This window comes from Netta rufina, assembly GCF_964035555.1.
Source record: "Netta rufina genome assembly, chromosome: 2".
NCBI lineage: Eukaryota > Metazoa > Chordata > Aves > Anseriformes > Anatidae > Netta > Netta rufina.
This window is the reverse complement of record NC_140124.1, coordinates 50,575,589-50,592,037: the sequence shown is the minus strand read 5'-3', so window position 1 is coordinate 50,592,037 and position 16,449 is coordinate 50,575,589. Positions and strand designations below refer to the sequence as shown.

At 37.1% G+C, this 16,449-nt stretch overlaps 1 protein-coding gene across 1 annotated transcript in view; it reads left to right on the top strand.

Annotated features, from left to right (window-relative positions):
- The window catches only part of CDKAL1 (CDKAL1 threonylcarbamoyladenosine tRNA methylthiotransferase), a 433,593-nt gene that overhangs the window by 263,866 nt on the left and 153,278 nt on the right, over nt 1-16,449 (top strand). Inside the window, exon 10 of the mRNA XM_084282033.1 lies at nt 1,714-1,880. Coding sequence (XP_084138159.1) covers nt 1,714-1,880 — 167 coding nt within the window. The remainder of the gene's footprint in view (nt 1-1,713; nt 1,881-16,449) is intronic.

Here is a 16,449-nt window from a genome sequence, read left to right as displayed (position 1 = left end):
AAAACAGCAACTGAATTATTGTTTTTCAGTGTTATGATGGCTGTTGGAAACTGATATAAAAAGCACAGCAGGACATTAGCCATCATTTATATCATTTACGTTTCTCTTGTTCTTAAAATGTAGCCGATGCATAATTCATTGGCTTTTTCCGTAACTCGGGAAAACGTAGACCAGGTGGCAAACCTCAGAATACATTTCATAGCATAGCACTGGCTGTTGTGAAAGGCAGTTCTGAAAACATCAGCAACAGCGGTGGAATCCAAGGTGTGATTGCATACGCTGGCAAGTTCTGCTTAGCTGATGGGGCACCGGGGAGCTCTGCCTGAATGTGACTGCAAGGTTGCGTTGGGAAGTTGGATAACCAAGAGCACTGCTTCAAGAGTACGTTCCTCTAGGCCTCTTAAAACAACAGAGCTGCACATCTGTCTCACTAAATTATTGTTAAAGCAAATCTTAAGTGATGAGTTTCTTGGTTTACCTTTATTTTTTATTTTTTGTTGTTCTAAATAAATGACCTTGAAAACCTTTTGAAACAAACAGAATTGTCTTTGCTCAACATAGCCTTCTGTCCACCTTCATTGTTGTAGGGTGAGTTTGAATGGCAGTCTTGAGTTTACGTTTTTGTAAAATTTGTTTTTCTGGTTTTATCACTTAAATAATTTAATTCCACATAGTTGTTTGCATTTTCCTCACCTGAAATATATATTTTATAATATAAACATTCATATTTAGTGATATGTTCTCTACTAGTCCAGAGAGTGCTCATCTGTATTAGAAATCTAGCTCTTCATCAAGTTAATGGTATCTTATCTGACTGGGGATCACAGGAGTCTTCCTCTCAGCCACCCTATTTTAATTTGCTTATTTTTTGCTTTGGGGTAGCGAAGGGGTGGAGATGGATTGCATTACAAAAAGGATGAAAGCTGGGCAGACTGATAGAAGTGGCTGCATGAAACCTTGTTGCTTTCAGCTATTATTAAAGGGTGGTGTAATCTTTCCCCTCTTTGAGCAAGAGGATATTACCAAATTTCAATGTTCAAGGTCAATACTCTTTACAATACAAATCAAATATACTGCTTCCTAAGGCCCTGACTGATGGAAAATAAACCTATTTCCTGTCTGTTAACACTTTTCCAACACGATCACTTAGTCATGTAGTGGTGACTAGCCTTTTTTAATACAACCTTAATATTATATTGGTAATTGTATTATTTAAAGAATGCAAGGTTTTAGTAGTTATGCCAGGAGTGTACTGTTAGTTACTGTGCTTTAGAGCTATTTTTGCTTATTGGAAGTTTACTAGTTAATCAGTTGACTGCTAGTAACAACCATTAATGCAGACTCTTTGCCTGGGTAAAGTCGCTTGCGGTGTTGAATGAATTAGGCTCAAAAAATAGAGCAGAGTACTAGACTTGACTGACTTGCTGTAGAAGCAGCACAGAATTAGTCATTGGCTGTGAATGTTAATCACTCCACAGCAATGATAATTTACAGCATTGTTGTAGCACTCTTGTGCTCATAAAATGAACTTAATAACCCACTGCTACCCATGGGATAAGCCTTCCTCCTCCTTCCCTCCCCCTCACAATTGAATACCCAGTCTGGCTGCATAATAGCCTTGTGAAATACTGCATTAAACAGAGTGAGCAGCTGTATGATAAAATAAACAGCTCTAAAACAGATTTGTTAATTATCTCTTTCTTTTATTCACAGAGGGTGTTTGCGAGATATGGCTGACCAGTGAAGACACAGGGGCTTATGGCAGAGACATTGGCACAGACCTCCCTACGCTTCTGTGGAAGCTGGTTGAAGCTATTCCTGAGGGAGCTATGCTGAGGCTTGGCATGACAAATCCTCCCTATATTTTAGAGCATCTGGAGGTAAGAAAGAACAGAAAATTATTTATACATTAGACATTCATTGATCAAGTCAGTGTGGAACCCTACACATAGTACATTTTCATTTTAAGTGGTAGCTTAAAAAATTCCTGCAGGTAAATTTATAGAATTACACTAATAGTATTAAGCCATTTGCCTGACGCAGCAAGTTATCCAGATAATAAGATATTCAAATCTTTTTGGAATGATACTATTACTGAGGTCTCTGACCTGTGGACCTTCATTATAGTGATGTTGGGCTTGTGTACCTGTTTAGGATTTCCAAGAACTAAAAGAAATGTCATTAAGAGGCAATGGAATATGGGATTAAAGTTGTTTTCCTGCTAGTTCTCAAATGAACGCTTCCAGAAACACCATATGTTGGCCTTGCTCAAAAACATACTCGTAATCCTATGTCAAACGCTATTCTGTGTGTGCAGAGTGTCCATAAGAAGACATGGAAAACTTAAATGTATACCTGCATAAGAAAAACTTGTAATGAAGTAGTTCAGTGAGATTATAAACAACAACATGCACAACAATGTGACTTTGAAAGAATATTGCATAAATATGAAGCATGAAACAAAAGCTTTGTCCCAAACGTGGGTTGGCCTTGTTGGATTCTGTCACCAAATAAATTTATTGAAATTCATAAGAAATATTCATAGATAGAATCTAACTTTGAAGACAGGGAGAAATCAGGGAAGGTTATAGAACAAGGTAAGATTTGTAGCCATGTTTTTCAGCAATATCCCAATAAATAGTTGGTTCCATGCTGCTTTCCCTAAGATATTATAGAATTAAAAGTTGCACTTAGATTTTCTTAAGATGCAAAGGACAGTATTTTTTCACCAGAACACTACCACTACTTCCTCCTCCACTATGATAATGATGCTGCACCTTTCCCTGTTGAAACAAGGAATTTTATCTTGATAGGAATAAGCAGTTTTTCACTTCACCAGCTAAAAAATGCAAGCTGGAGAAAAGTCCCAAGAAACTTCCCACACTCTTCTTTTATTCTTTGCTTTGTCATACACTTCACTAAGACAGAACCTTAAAAACACACTGAGTAGAAGTCTTTAGGAAGTGGATTGGTTGCATGTCTTAGACGGTTGCATTCTGTCTTGTGCACTCATATCCATTATAAGCTTTTCCTCTTTTTTTTTAATTTTAACATTTTCAGCATCTTATGCAAATGCAAGTAAGGCTTCTAGCAGTTTTCACTGTCATTGTCTTTGCTTTCATTTTAACACCTAGTATAAAAAGTGTTTTGGTATAGACAGCGTCTTTTGTCACTGCTGCTCACCTTGTGAGTAGTCTCAGAGTGATTTTCTTATTTCCAGCAGCTGCTTAAAAAAAAAAAATGCCCTGCCCAGCTAAGGAGTACTGTAGTTGTTTTAATTTGATATAATTTGAGCAAGACAAAAGGTATGTTGTATTCCTTCAATCAGTTGTAATCTTAGACTGAGGATGTCACAAACCGTGAACTATTTGGTTTGTGATCTCTAATCTTCCTCTTTCTCACTTTTCTAAAAAGTGCTGTAGGTAGAACTCTCCCTGACCTGACTCGTGTTATGAAAAGGACTCTAATTTCTTTAAAAATGAATCTTCAAGTGTGATGGCAGAGCATAAGGAATTCATGAAGGCCTATTGAAAATGTACATCTTGAATATTGCCATGCAAAACATGCGTTATGTGTACATCAGCTTTTTTTGTACAATAGCAACATCTGCTGTTGCTTGACCTTTTTGGTTTCATACAGTTTGAAGGATGATTTAATCACATTTATATATCTCATGTATGTCCGAGAATTCTTGAGCCTTGTAATTTGGTGAAATAATTCTGATCATCTGTCAAACTAAACTTGTAAAGCTTTTTTTACCTTCTGCTTTTCTGTCTACACCCCTCTTCCAAGTTTGTATCTATGAAAGATCACTAGGGAACATTGGCAATCTCCTGTATTCATTTTTACCAGACAAAATAAACTTTTTTTTTATGGGGAATGTGCTTTTAACTTTTCAGTTGAAGAAAAGGTAAAACTGCAATTTGTTTAAAAAAATAAAAATTAAATGAGAAGTTGATTAACCTTCATGTCAGTTGATTAGGATAAAATCCAGACGTAGTTCTGTTATCTCCTAAGAAAGCTATGAAACTATTTTATGGGTTGTAAACATCTTTCAATAATGGATATAAAAGTGAGCTGCATTTGATTAATTTATTTTGTTAGATGGCATGTTGCTAACTGGAACAATGTTTTTGGCTTAATGAGAAAGAAAAAAAAAAAGTGGGAAAAATGTACGCGCTCTGTGTCATTTTTTTGGTATCCAGTGAGGAGGAAAAAGTTGTTCCAGTCTTACGTATCTTCTTGAGAAATCAGAACTTTGTAGCAATTACACGCAACTGTATGTATGCAACTGCTGGTCAAGGGTTTAAATCCTTTTACTGGCATAAATGGCATAAAGCAGCAGCAGTCATTAAAAGCATAAATTGATTTTAGGAACTGGACTTTCTTCCCTAGTGACATATCCTAACAGCAACAATTTTGCTTTGTTTGCAGTTTTTGCCAAATTTATTTGAGTTTACCTGCAGATAAAATGTTTTGCTAGCTTTATGACTGTATTACCCTTATAACTCCAAAACTAATAACAAGGTTTGTATGAATACATTTGTTTTGTCCAATAACGCACTGAGTTTTAAGCATTCTAAAACTACCAGTTTCCAAAGACTTTATGTACGTTTTTTAAATAATGATTTGTAGTATTGCTTGAAATCCATTAGTATCAAAAAAAACATTTCACGAATATCTATTTTCCTTCAAAAAACTATGGATTTCAATCTCCGTTTCACTGGCTTAATTGTATGCTTGGACTTTATGTTTCTTCTCCTTTTTACTGGAGTTTCTGTGCCTGTCACTAGTCTGGATGGGAGGAGATGGGAAATAAAAAGAACAGGGAGGTGTAGATTAATACCATGAGTTGTAGATGGTGCAGCTGCATTAGAAGCAAAGAATTCCTTAGGCCACAATGACAATGGTAATCTCTTCAGTGAATGAGCATGAAGTTGTGCCTGTGAAGAAAAAGACTAATGACTGAGTAAAAAACTAAAAATTAAAGATGCATCACATCATACACAATTGAAGTGTAAGTTGCTCATACTGTTCTAGCACCTTAAAAATAGAGGGGTGGGGAGATATGAGGAGTTTTTTTGCTGCCCTTGCCACACACTTTGTTCCTTTGAAAAATGCCTAGCTTACATTCTTTGTGTTGTGAAGTGAGGCATGGGGGACTTCAGCTACACACTAAGGAACATCTTGATGGTTATCAGGAAAATAGATTATATCCTCTGTCTAAAATAATATAACTTTTATAATATAACTTTTTCATTCCATTAATATGGATCGTTGGAATAGCAAATTCCTTCACTGAAAGATATTTAGCCCACTTTTTGATAAGCTGGTTATTAAGCTCCTTATAGATAGATTTTTTTTTTTTTGTAGGTTCCAAAAAGTGCGTACAGGTTCTTCATTTCCCACTACTGCATTAAAAGAAAAGAAAGTTATTTCATAAATATGCTCTGAGATCCTGTCTGCTTTGAAACTGTATGGTTGATGGGGCTGTGTTCAGGGATCTTTGTAAGCTGAGCAATATTTCTGCTCTACTGTAAGCCCAGGTTTGCAGCTAGACTTTGGCCCTGTGAGTCTTTTGACTTGTTAGCATATTGCCCACGCTCACCCAAGGGTTTCCTGGAAATAAAACCAGAGGAGCAGCAATGCCACTCATCCTGGGAGTGTTTCATCTGCCTCTGAATCTGGGGGACAGTCTCTTAGTATCTGCCAAGAACTGCCAGCCAACAGCTCTGCTGATGCTGGAGGCCAGTGTGAGAGGCTGAGGAGGAGGAAAAAAAGGAAGACAGCTTCTCCTGGGCCACGAGTGGAGGGACTGGAGCAGAGGAGGGACAAAGGAAATCGGTGTGTATTTGTAACTGGCCTTCAGGCTTTTATGCTGCAAGGCTTGGTAGCTCTGGGGGCCTGAGCCTGTGGCCATTCAAACTCAGGTTTGTTAAAGATAGGGAGTCAGTTTCAGTTTATACGTGACCTAAAATACTGAGTATACCCAGTGGCTTCAGATACTGCTGTCAAGTAAATACACATCTGTCTTTAAAGAGGTTAGTTGTTTCAAGAGATGCTGTTATCCCATGAAGATCATTAATATACTTGTACGGTATGTTCCGATGTAACTTAGCACTTCGAGATTTTGATTCAGTAAGTATGGTTGTAACAGTGCCATGTGTATTTAGGCATGTATGTAGCATGAACTGTTTGGGGATGAGAAATAACCATGTGTTTCCAAATGATAAATTCTGTATTCACTTGGAATTTGTTTGTAAAGAAATGATTATTGAGAACCTTGCAATGTTTTAAAATGTTCCAAACTATTTGACAGACTGCATCCTGCACTAAGTCATTAGGAGAAGAGCCTTTAAATTACACTAACTTTTTTCTCTGCTGTTTTGTTCAGCTGCAGGTGATGTATGGGTTTACATAAAGAATTCATATGGGGCAATAGGAACAACACAGGAAATTGAAGAATTTGGTAGAGAATCTGTTATATCTACATTATATGCATTTTGAAATTTGTACTTCAAAATCTAATCCCCTCAACTAAACTTTCCCACTACACATGGGACAGATATCCTTAAAGGAAGTGTCATTTGTCTGAGTCCCTCTGCTCCTAATAAGGGTGTGGGACACGTTCATTGCACTTCTCTGATTTCCTCCAAAGTGATTTTAGTTACCCATCCTCAAGTCTCCCACAGGTGCACACCACCCGCAGCCACTTCCCATCCATCCGTCCTCCCCCAGCTGCAGCCAGTATGCACCTTGTATGCTGTTAACCACACATATTTGCACGGAGCTACTGTTAAAAGTACACACACTGCTAGATAGAATAATGTCATCGTCCTCTAGTACCATCAATGTGTGCAACAAAACTGTGGATAAGTTGTACATCCTGCTTTAAAAGTAACCTCCAGGCACCTATTCCGCAATTGTATTATGGGGTTACTGGCTAATGCTCTAGCGACAGTTTTATGCCCACTTAAAGTGACCGATGGGCAAAGAAGATTGGAAAAAAATCCATGGAAGCAGTAGTAGTAAATGGGAGTTAGTCCAAAAAGTCAAAAATAGGTCCATCTATATAGCTGGCTGAAATTAATTAATGTTAGTGGAGCAGTGTTAGAGACTGATTTTTGTCTTGAATATACTTCCATTTTTCTTTATTTTTTAACTCCATTTTCTGATTCAGTGTCTGGCGTTCTGGCCAAATCAGGAGGGAATGTGGATCATCCAGACTGTGAGAGGACTGTGCTTGCATCTCAGCCTTCGCTTACTTCCCTTCCAGATTTAACACTAGCTCTGCTTCCAGATTTGTCTAGGATTTTAGTACAGCACTTTCTGTGAGTGATGGGATGCTTCCAAATCTGTATAAAGGAGGCAGTTCGCACCTGCCATTCCCGTAAGTGCTTAATTTCACATAACGAGATGAGTAGTTGTCTTTGTCACCTGTCAAAATGAGTCTATCTCAAACCATATCATATGCCATCTGTGGGCTATATCTCGGTTATTAATTCACGACATTTTAGTGATACACCAACCATTGAGATGGAATCTGTATGGTGGCAGCGTCTTCAAACGTGTAAGGAATGCCAAGTGTGCCATGAGTTGCAACAGTATTACTTTGCTCTTTTGCTTTGATTTTTCATGTCAGCTCAGTGTTTATGTTCCTTAACCTCATTGAAGCTAATGCCATACAGATGGCTTCCTCAAATATGCCCTGACACAGCACATAGATATGTATTACACTAAAATTACTATTCCCTTTTCTTTTTCCTGTATTGTGCTTTTTTCCTCCAAGAATGCACTAAACACTTCTGAGTTTTGTGCGTAAACTGAAGTTTTCAATAAACTGGAGTGTAAGTTGATTTGAAATGCATTTTGAAAGGAAACAATATACAAACATTCTTCAACAGCAAGTAAAAGGGCAGCATGATTTCAGGAATTAAAAGGCCTCTAGGGCATGTATTTGCTTTGTTTCTAGTATTATTTTTGTCATTTTCATAGACCACTGCATTTGAAAGCAGCAATTAAAATATATTGATTTGACCAGAAGAAATGAAAACTGTGGTATATATTTAAATAAATGAATAGTTAAGTCTATGACCTCTTACTGCCATGAGTTTTGTAGTGATTTATAGTTTGCGAACCATGCAACTGTCCCTTGCTGCAATTACATAGTTGTCTATATGCAAACTGTGTTTGTCTTGCTCTCAGTAAAATTGAAAGAAATGTCAGCTATTGAGGGGGAGCCGAGTGGTTGCATCTGGGCTTGTAGAAAAGGAGATGGAAAAAAGCTTGATCACAGTTTCCTTTGCTGTGTTGTTAAATGCTCGTTTGTCCTATGGAGGCCATGCGTACATCTTTGTTTAGTTGGTGTATTCCATCTTTTTTTGTTCATTTTGTCTTTGATACCAAAATACTTCGTTTCTCATGCCCTTCATCTTAAAGCATTCTTTATCTGTGGGGTTTCCAAGTATAATGTCCTTGAAATTACTTCTTAAAACACAGTGTAGCAGAACTTTTTCAGTGGTGAATTCACACTGAATAAATGTATATTTCGATGTTATGTGATTAGAAAAGGGATGAATAAATTTCTGCTGTACGTAGAGAGAGGTCACACTGTTTTGTCTAATTGAAGTTTTAAGATCTCAGACTCACAGGTCTTAATGTCCATAAATGACTGGTGACATGTTTTCTGTAATCTGGTGGAATGATTTGACTTATTAAATGTAAAATAAGAACCCATTTTAGTCCTAATGAAGTTTTAATGTTGTATTTGTAAATCTTGAATATTTTTAAAAAAACCCTCATGAAATGTTGTATTGGGAACTTTGATAAACAGTAATGGTTTGCTTCCAGATAATGGAAAAAGGAGTATTTGTGGTGGTGGGAATGAGGCTCTTGTTCTTCTTCACAACTCTACTAGAAAAAATGCTTAGAGAAACACAGCAGAGAAAGAACTGCTTTATTTATGCAAGATTGATTTCTCCATCAGAACAGGATATTTTATGCATGCTCCTAGTGCTCTGCTGGATTTAATAATCTGTGCATAAAAATTCATGTGGGAGAAAGGGGTTAACATTAAGTAGCACTTTGCTTGACCGGTTAAAGCTGTTGATGTTACCCGTACCTTAATTGTGATTTGCTCATATGAATGTTTCTCTTGCTTGATAGATATCATAAGGACGAAGAGTGTTGAAATGCAGATAAATCCACTAGGTTTTATTTTGAATGTCAGGTTGTCTGTCAGTTACATGTAATGTCACTTCACAGCAGACCTGTGGAGCTGAATTTTATTTCAGATGGATTGCTAGCAGAAAATAAAAATCACCATTAATGGAGCTGTTTATTCAAAGACCAGGTATTACCTGTATGGAAAATTGCATTTTTGCTGGGTAAAATGAGAATCTTAGCTGTTACCATGGACTTCAGGGCATTGGGCTGGAAGTTAATGTCAAAAATACAGCTTTAGGAGCAAATTTTACCATCTTCTTTTAATGTTTTTGCTTACGTTGAAAACCAAATAAGACCTCTCTTTCCTAGTTATATATAACTAGGTTATAGCCAGGTTCTACCAACTACTTTCTGTGCTGTTCCAAATTTTCTGTTTAGTTTAGATGCATAAAACCCTTTGTTTTCTTTGAGAGATGAACTGTCACATTCACTGTGCTTTGCAGCATCATCTGCATAATCTTCAGTAAAACTGCTTGCTTCATTAGGCTTTGGCATAAGTTTATGCATGATGTGGATAAAACTAGTGCTCCAGGTCACCAATCCAGGTTTCTGAAGACAAAAAAATTAGTGCAACAGTTGTATTTGCCTATTGTAAATGTCTGCCTCACTTACATTTTACCTGTTTTTCGGGTTTATTGGATAGCATAACATATAATTGAGACAGCAAATTATTTAAAACAGCTCTGTGCTGTTGAAATAAATCACTTTTTTTTTAGTGGACTTCTCTGTGTGTTTCTAATGCGTATTGCAAAGAGGAGTATCAATTTACTTCTGGAAGAAAATATTTCATTAGACTAGTGCTTAATGATGAAAAATTAGAGAGCACCTTGGAGAAAATGAAAAAGGTGTGTGTTTTCTTGCTGATCAGAATTAATCATTTCACAAGGAATTAACATTAACTGTTTGGTTGGCTGGCTATAAGTCATTAAGCCATCACTCCAGCAGTTAATTAAATGTACATTTCCCCTTAAAGTGAATCCATTTATTGAAACTGGACAAGTCAACTGCGCAGAGTCTCTTTATGATTGCAGTGATGGCTGCAATAGCAACATTAACAGCTGTCATTTTTTGAAGGACTGAGCCATTTATTTACTGCATGTTTCCAATGATACAACCTGCATAGGTTCACATGGGAACTGAAGGTCCTCAATGCCTTCTGGAAATCAATGTTATACTATTATTGACAAATGTCTCACTGAATTGGCTAAATTTTGGTAACACACTTGTGGAGACTCCACTGTCTTACTTGCGTTCACAGTTCCAAACAAGGTGAATAATAAGTAGCCTTGTGGAAAGCAAAAAAATACTTCACATTTTATGCAATGTAAAGTCAGGCCTGCTGGTAGGCATGGTGGTATAGGTATTCCAATTTTCTTATCATGAAATATTTCAGGAACCCAGGTTCAGATAGCTGTACTAAGAATTACCGTTTTCATCAGATAAATGCAAAAATGGTACTCTGCAAAGAGGTTCTTTCTCTTTTTAGGTGTACCAGTTATATCCAGCTTAAGAGTAATGTCTTGGAGAGAAGCATACTTTTAATTTAGTCGGAAAGTTCTTGATAATTCTGTGTTTAAAAGTTTCTTTAAAAAAATTAGATGGCTAGTATTTGGTGCTCTGTGTTTCTTTGTATACTGATTCATGGTAAGAGATGGAACAAACCCCAGCTGGGCTATGAAAGTGTTGTGTTGCAGTATTATCTGGAATATTATGAATATTATCTGTCACTTTTTTTTTTTTTTTTTTTTTTTTTTTAACAAGAACTCCTCTTAGCCTGTCCTCATTTTTAATAGAAGAAGTTATGAGAAATTTTTGAAGGCATATAGCTGTTTTTGGTTTGGCTTGGTTTGTGTTTTTTTCAGAGATTCAGCTTAATCCGTAATCATGGGGGGGCAAAGAATTGCCTGGGCTAATACCAATTCTTTGTTTGATAATGTAGGAGGCATTTTTCCTATGTGGCAAAACAAACTATTGCTCTCCATCTGGCAACCCAAAGATTTGATCTTAAGGTTCAAGTTACATTGATTGGAGTTGTGTGTGCATCTAGCTGCTCCCAAGTGAATTCTCTGTCCTAATGAGCTGCTTAGTCCTGTGTGTGCATGTTGTATCGTTACCTGGGACAGGGGTTGCCACTCACCTTGTCCAACGTGTGGCTTTATTACAGCTCCCGTAATTCTTGTCCAGATGAGGGAGAGGCATTGCCTTCCAAGCAGTATGCTTAGGGAGCTTTGTGATTATGTATCCTACACGTTCTTGGGTTTTACAACCCTATTACTCAGGGGAGGCATGAGGGGTTCCCTGTTCGAATTTTAACAAAACTGTTACGGGCTTTCCAGCCACAGTCACGCTGTCATCATTGCCATGCATCCATCACTAGACCTCATCTGTTTTTGAATTTCACTGTAGCAGAGGAATTTAAAAATGGACCATAGCCACTTGATTTTTATCCAGGCTGTGCTGGTGGTGGCACCACTGGGCTTCTAGATGGCAACTATCAGCGGAGACTCCTCGTTACGTATCTCAAACTAACATCTGCCACAAGGGAAAAAAGTTTTGAGGGAGTGCCATTTTGTCATGTTTCCATATGGATGAGCATGTATTTGGGCTTCGCTTTTGGCAGAGGACAAAATTCTTTCGCTAGGAAACAAGTTATTCAGATCACTGTGACTCAAACATGAGGGAGAATTCAAATACTGGACCTCTGCCTACTTTAGGAGAAAGAATCACTGTCTGAAAAGCTTGCTGATACTGACAGAGAGATGTGTGGATATTGAGGTTTATTGTCTTTGTGATTCTCCATGGTTGTGCATTGTGTCATGACAAACAGAAGGATTGATTTTCTGGTTAGGTGGTTAAATTTGTATATTGTAATTGTTGGGATAAAATATACTGACTAGGCAATGTGCCTTGTGTTCTGATGTACTCCAGCTGCTAAGAACTGGAAAAAAATAGTTCCTATGCGATCATTTTCCTAAAGGGTCTCTCACATGCATTGTTAGATTCTGACACTACATGACTTTTGCTTTTTGTGAAGTCAGCTTGAAACAAATTGTGCTACTCTTCGACTTTTTGTTCCTACATAAAATGTCCTTTTCATGTAGTGCTTCTCCTGATTCGTGTAGGTATTAGTAGATTCCACAGGACAGGGGGAAAAGGCAATCAGCTGTTTCAGTCATGATTAAAGACAGAAGTTTTCTTTCGCCATCTTAAGATTTCAAAAAGTTGTTCCTTTATTATTTCCAGATGGAAAAAAATACATAAAATGTATATTGCATTTTTTCCCACTAGCTGAAATATGCAATTATATCTACTAATGCAAAACACTTTGTTGGAAAGATACATATATATAACAACAGGAAACAGATGTTAACCTTAGAATGTTGAGATGCTTTAAAATGCAATTATACATGAGCCTCTGATGTCCTTCAAGCTCTCTCTGGGATATTAACTAATAGTTTTATTAAGTGATAAAAACTAGTATTCTGTGTGCAGTCTGTGGTGTGGGAAAATCTGTCAGGATTAACTAAGTATGACAATCCAGCACATGGCTGTATTTAATCACACCTATACGGTGAAGTAGTTGAGTGTAGCGTTAGGTGTAGGAAGGGTAAACAGTAAGACTGGAATGATCTTACATTATGGGTTTGGGGTAGAATGTTGTATTTATAATTGAGCACTTAGAAAGTTTGGAAGATTGGTTTATGCAGATATCTGAAAATTTTCTTTTAATTCAGTATTCTCCTTCCTTTTAAGCTGTTCATTCTGAGTTTCTCGTTGTGACAAGTAAGTTTAAAAAAAAAAAAAAAAAAAAAAAAGCACTAGTGGTACTTAGAGAACAAATGACAAGGACACAGTGCCTTCTCATTTCTGTTTTGTGTCTGATTAGTTGGTGTTAATAATTTCTGTTCTGTTAAAGTTAATTGTTATGGTCCTGAAATAATTGGTGGGAAAAAAAAAAAAAAAAAAAAAAACAAACAGATTATCCATGCTGCATTTGATTCAGATTTATGCCTGAAAACATGGGAATATACTCAATAGAAATTCAGTGCTTGAAGTACTTATACCATCTTTTGTGTAGCTTTAGATATAGAAAGTACATGAAGAAAGAACTTCACAGTAGAAATTCATTTGCAATATTCTATTCTGTAGGAGCTTTGAGGGTCTAGAGCATGCTTGAAGCCTGTGACCTCAATAACTAGACTGTATGAGGGTTCCTGGGTATGTAATGTGTATTGTGCATGCATTTCTGATACATAAGACAAACAATTCACTTTTTGAAGAATTCACTTTCTTTGATTCTGAGAGACTGATGTGCATCTTTCTAAAACAAAGCAATGCAGTGGAATTGTCAGTAATAGTACTTAGTGCATAACTGAACATTCTGGATTTATTCCATTTAGGATTTTTACATTTTTGATCCATACAGAGACTTGTAGTGACAGTTGAAAAATTCAATTAGTTAATGGAAATTTTGTGCTCATTTAGTACAGGACCAAGTGAAATGACTTTAAATGAAAACAGTTGTATTCTTAATCCTGCAAGATATCCACAATAGTAACTGCAAGACTTGCAGAAGTCATGATTATTTTTTAGTGGGAGATAGCTGGAAGAAGCAGTTTTGACTAGAGTCTTATTTGTATGACCACTGAATACGTATCAGTTTAGTTCTTACAGGAAGTGTTGTTGAAAGTTCCCTTTTGACACGTGCCCCTGAAGCAGATCAAATGTGAGACCATCAGGTTTGTGCAAGTTATTGTAAGATTAAAAAAACTACTAGGTCTGGGAGGTGTTTTTTTTTAACCCAGGTATTTTCTGGATAGGAGAGCACATCTTAGTTTTTAGCATTTGTTTTCTACGTTTAATATTTTGCAGCACCGTGTTAATTTTCTTTCAGCAAAGAGGAAGAAAAATGAAAACAAATTTTTAAAAAATGCTTAGAGAAGTTCCTCAGTTGTGACTTTAAAAAACAATATGAAACTGTGGTAAGACAAAGTAGTTTCTCATTCTTTACTATATATGGTGTCTTTAGCACAGGTAAATACAAGTTATTTATGCTTTTATTTCCTGCTGTCCAGCAATATGTGGCTAGTTTTGTACAAAATTCAAAAGCTGCTACTATAATGGAAAGAATCAATCTGTGTTTTAAGGTTAAAAAAGAAAAAACTTAAAAATACAAGTGTTGTTTAGTATGAATGCAGAGGGAAAGGAACAAAATCATAATTTTTAAAACATAATATTTCAAGATCTTGGTTGCGATAGAAATCTATGGATTTCTATCAAATGGTCATTAGCCTTGCAAAAGCTGGGCTAAAAATATGCTTTTATAGCTAGAAATTCTAAGTAGTAGTTGATTACCTTCAAAAAGAATTCACAAAGTGATCACTTAGTGAAGAGTCTGTTTTTCAGAAGTTGCCAACTTTGAGAGGAGTGAGAGAGAATTAATTCTTTCTATGTTGTAGAGTTATTTTTATGAACTTGGCAGATTCAGAAGCATATTATGAAACTTGGCTTTCCTTGGTTTCTTGTATTATAAGTCTGTTTTTGAAGGTTGAGTGAAGTATTTTGAACTAAGAGTTAAGCGGTAGGGTTGTGGTATACAGCTTGGTTCCAGCCCTTCTGCCATTTGTGATATTTTAGACATGCTACTGATGCAAAAAAAAGTAAAAATAAAAATTGCATGACTACCAGAATGCTTTCTATAAACTTAATTTATAGTATTTTCTAAAGCTTAAATGAGGAAAAATTAAAGTTTTCCCCATTTTGTGACATTATTTTACAGAACTTGTTATGTTCTGTTTCGTTTGAACAATGTATTCTAGCTGAATGTCTAAAATTAAGGACATAGGCAAGTAGTTCCATTTAAAAGGGCTTTTTATGGATGTTTGGTGGCATGTTCTTTACTCTTTCAGTCTCAAAGCTAATTACCCCTGGCTTCCACTGAGAGCCAGCTGCACACACCTTTGCTGTGCATCAAATTCTACACCCTCCATTATCAATATAATTATTACTGTATTATTTAGTTTACATATCTGGGATAGGGTAGGTATTCCACTGAGTAATGTAATTGCTTATCATAAACACATAATAGAACTTTAGACAGAAACCTTCAAAGCTGCTTTCTAAAGTGATTTGAGAGTTTTCAGGTTTTGTATATACATACTTGTTGGATGAAAGGTATGCACAAGAGTATACACGAGTAGTTGTTCTAAAATCACACAGTCACAGAACGGTTGGGGTTAGAAGGGACCTCTGCAGATCAAATCTTGTCCAAACCCCCTGCCAAGCAGGATCACCTAGATCGTTGCACAGGATCACATCCAGGCAGAATTTGAATATCTCCAGAGAAGGAGACTCCACAGCTTCTCTGGGCAACCTGTTCCAGTGCTCTGTCACCCTCACAGTAAAGAAGTGTTTTCTAATATTCAGCTGGAACTTTCTGCATTTCAGTTTGTGCCCATGGCCCCGTGTGCTGGGCACAACTGAAAAGAGTCTGGCTCCATCCTCTTTACACCCTCCTTCCACGTATTTACATACATTTGTAAGATCCCCTCCTCTCAGTCTTCTCTTCTCCAAGCTAAACAGGCCTCACCTTCTCCTCATAAGAGAGACGCTTCAGTGCCCTAATCATCTTCGTAGCCCTTCTCTGGACTTGCTCCAGTAGCTCTATGTCTGGGGATGGCGGGTGAGGCTGACTGGCCTGCAGTTTCCTTTTCTTCCAGTCCTCAGGCACCTCCCTTGTTCTCCATGACCTTTCAAAGATGATGGAGAGTGGCCTAGCAATAACATTGACCAACTCCTTCAGCACCTGTGGGTGCATTCCACTGGGGGCCAGGGACTTGTGGGTGTGAAGTTTGCCTAAATGATCTCTAACTTGATACTCCTTTACCAAGGGAAAGTCATCTTTTCTCCAGACTTCCTCTCTTGTCTCTAGGGTTCAAGATTTCTGACATCTTGTCTTAGCAGTGAAGACTGAGGCAAAGAAGGCATTCAGAATCACTGCCTTCTCCATATCCTTTGTTTTGAAGACATCTACCACATTCAGCAGCGGGCTCCTGTTTTCCCTAGTCATCTTTTTAGCTATTGATAAACTTGAAGAAGCCCTTCTTGTTGTCCTTGTGTGGTGTTTTTACCCTGCTGGGCAACTGAACACCAGCAAAACTGCTCTCTCACTTCCCCTACCCAGAAGAACAGAGGGAGAAGAAAATAAGATGGAAAGAAAAAAAA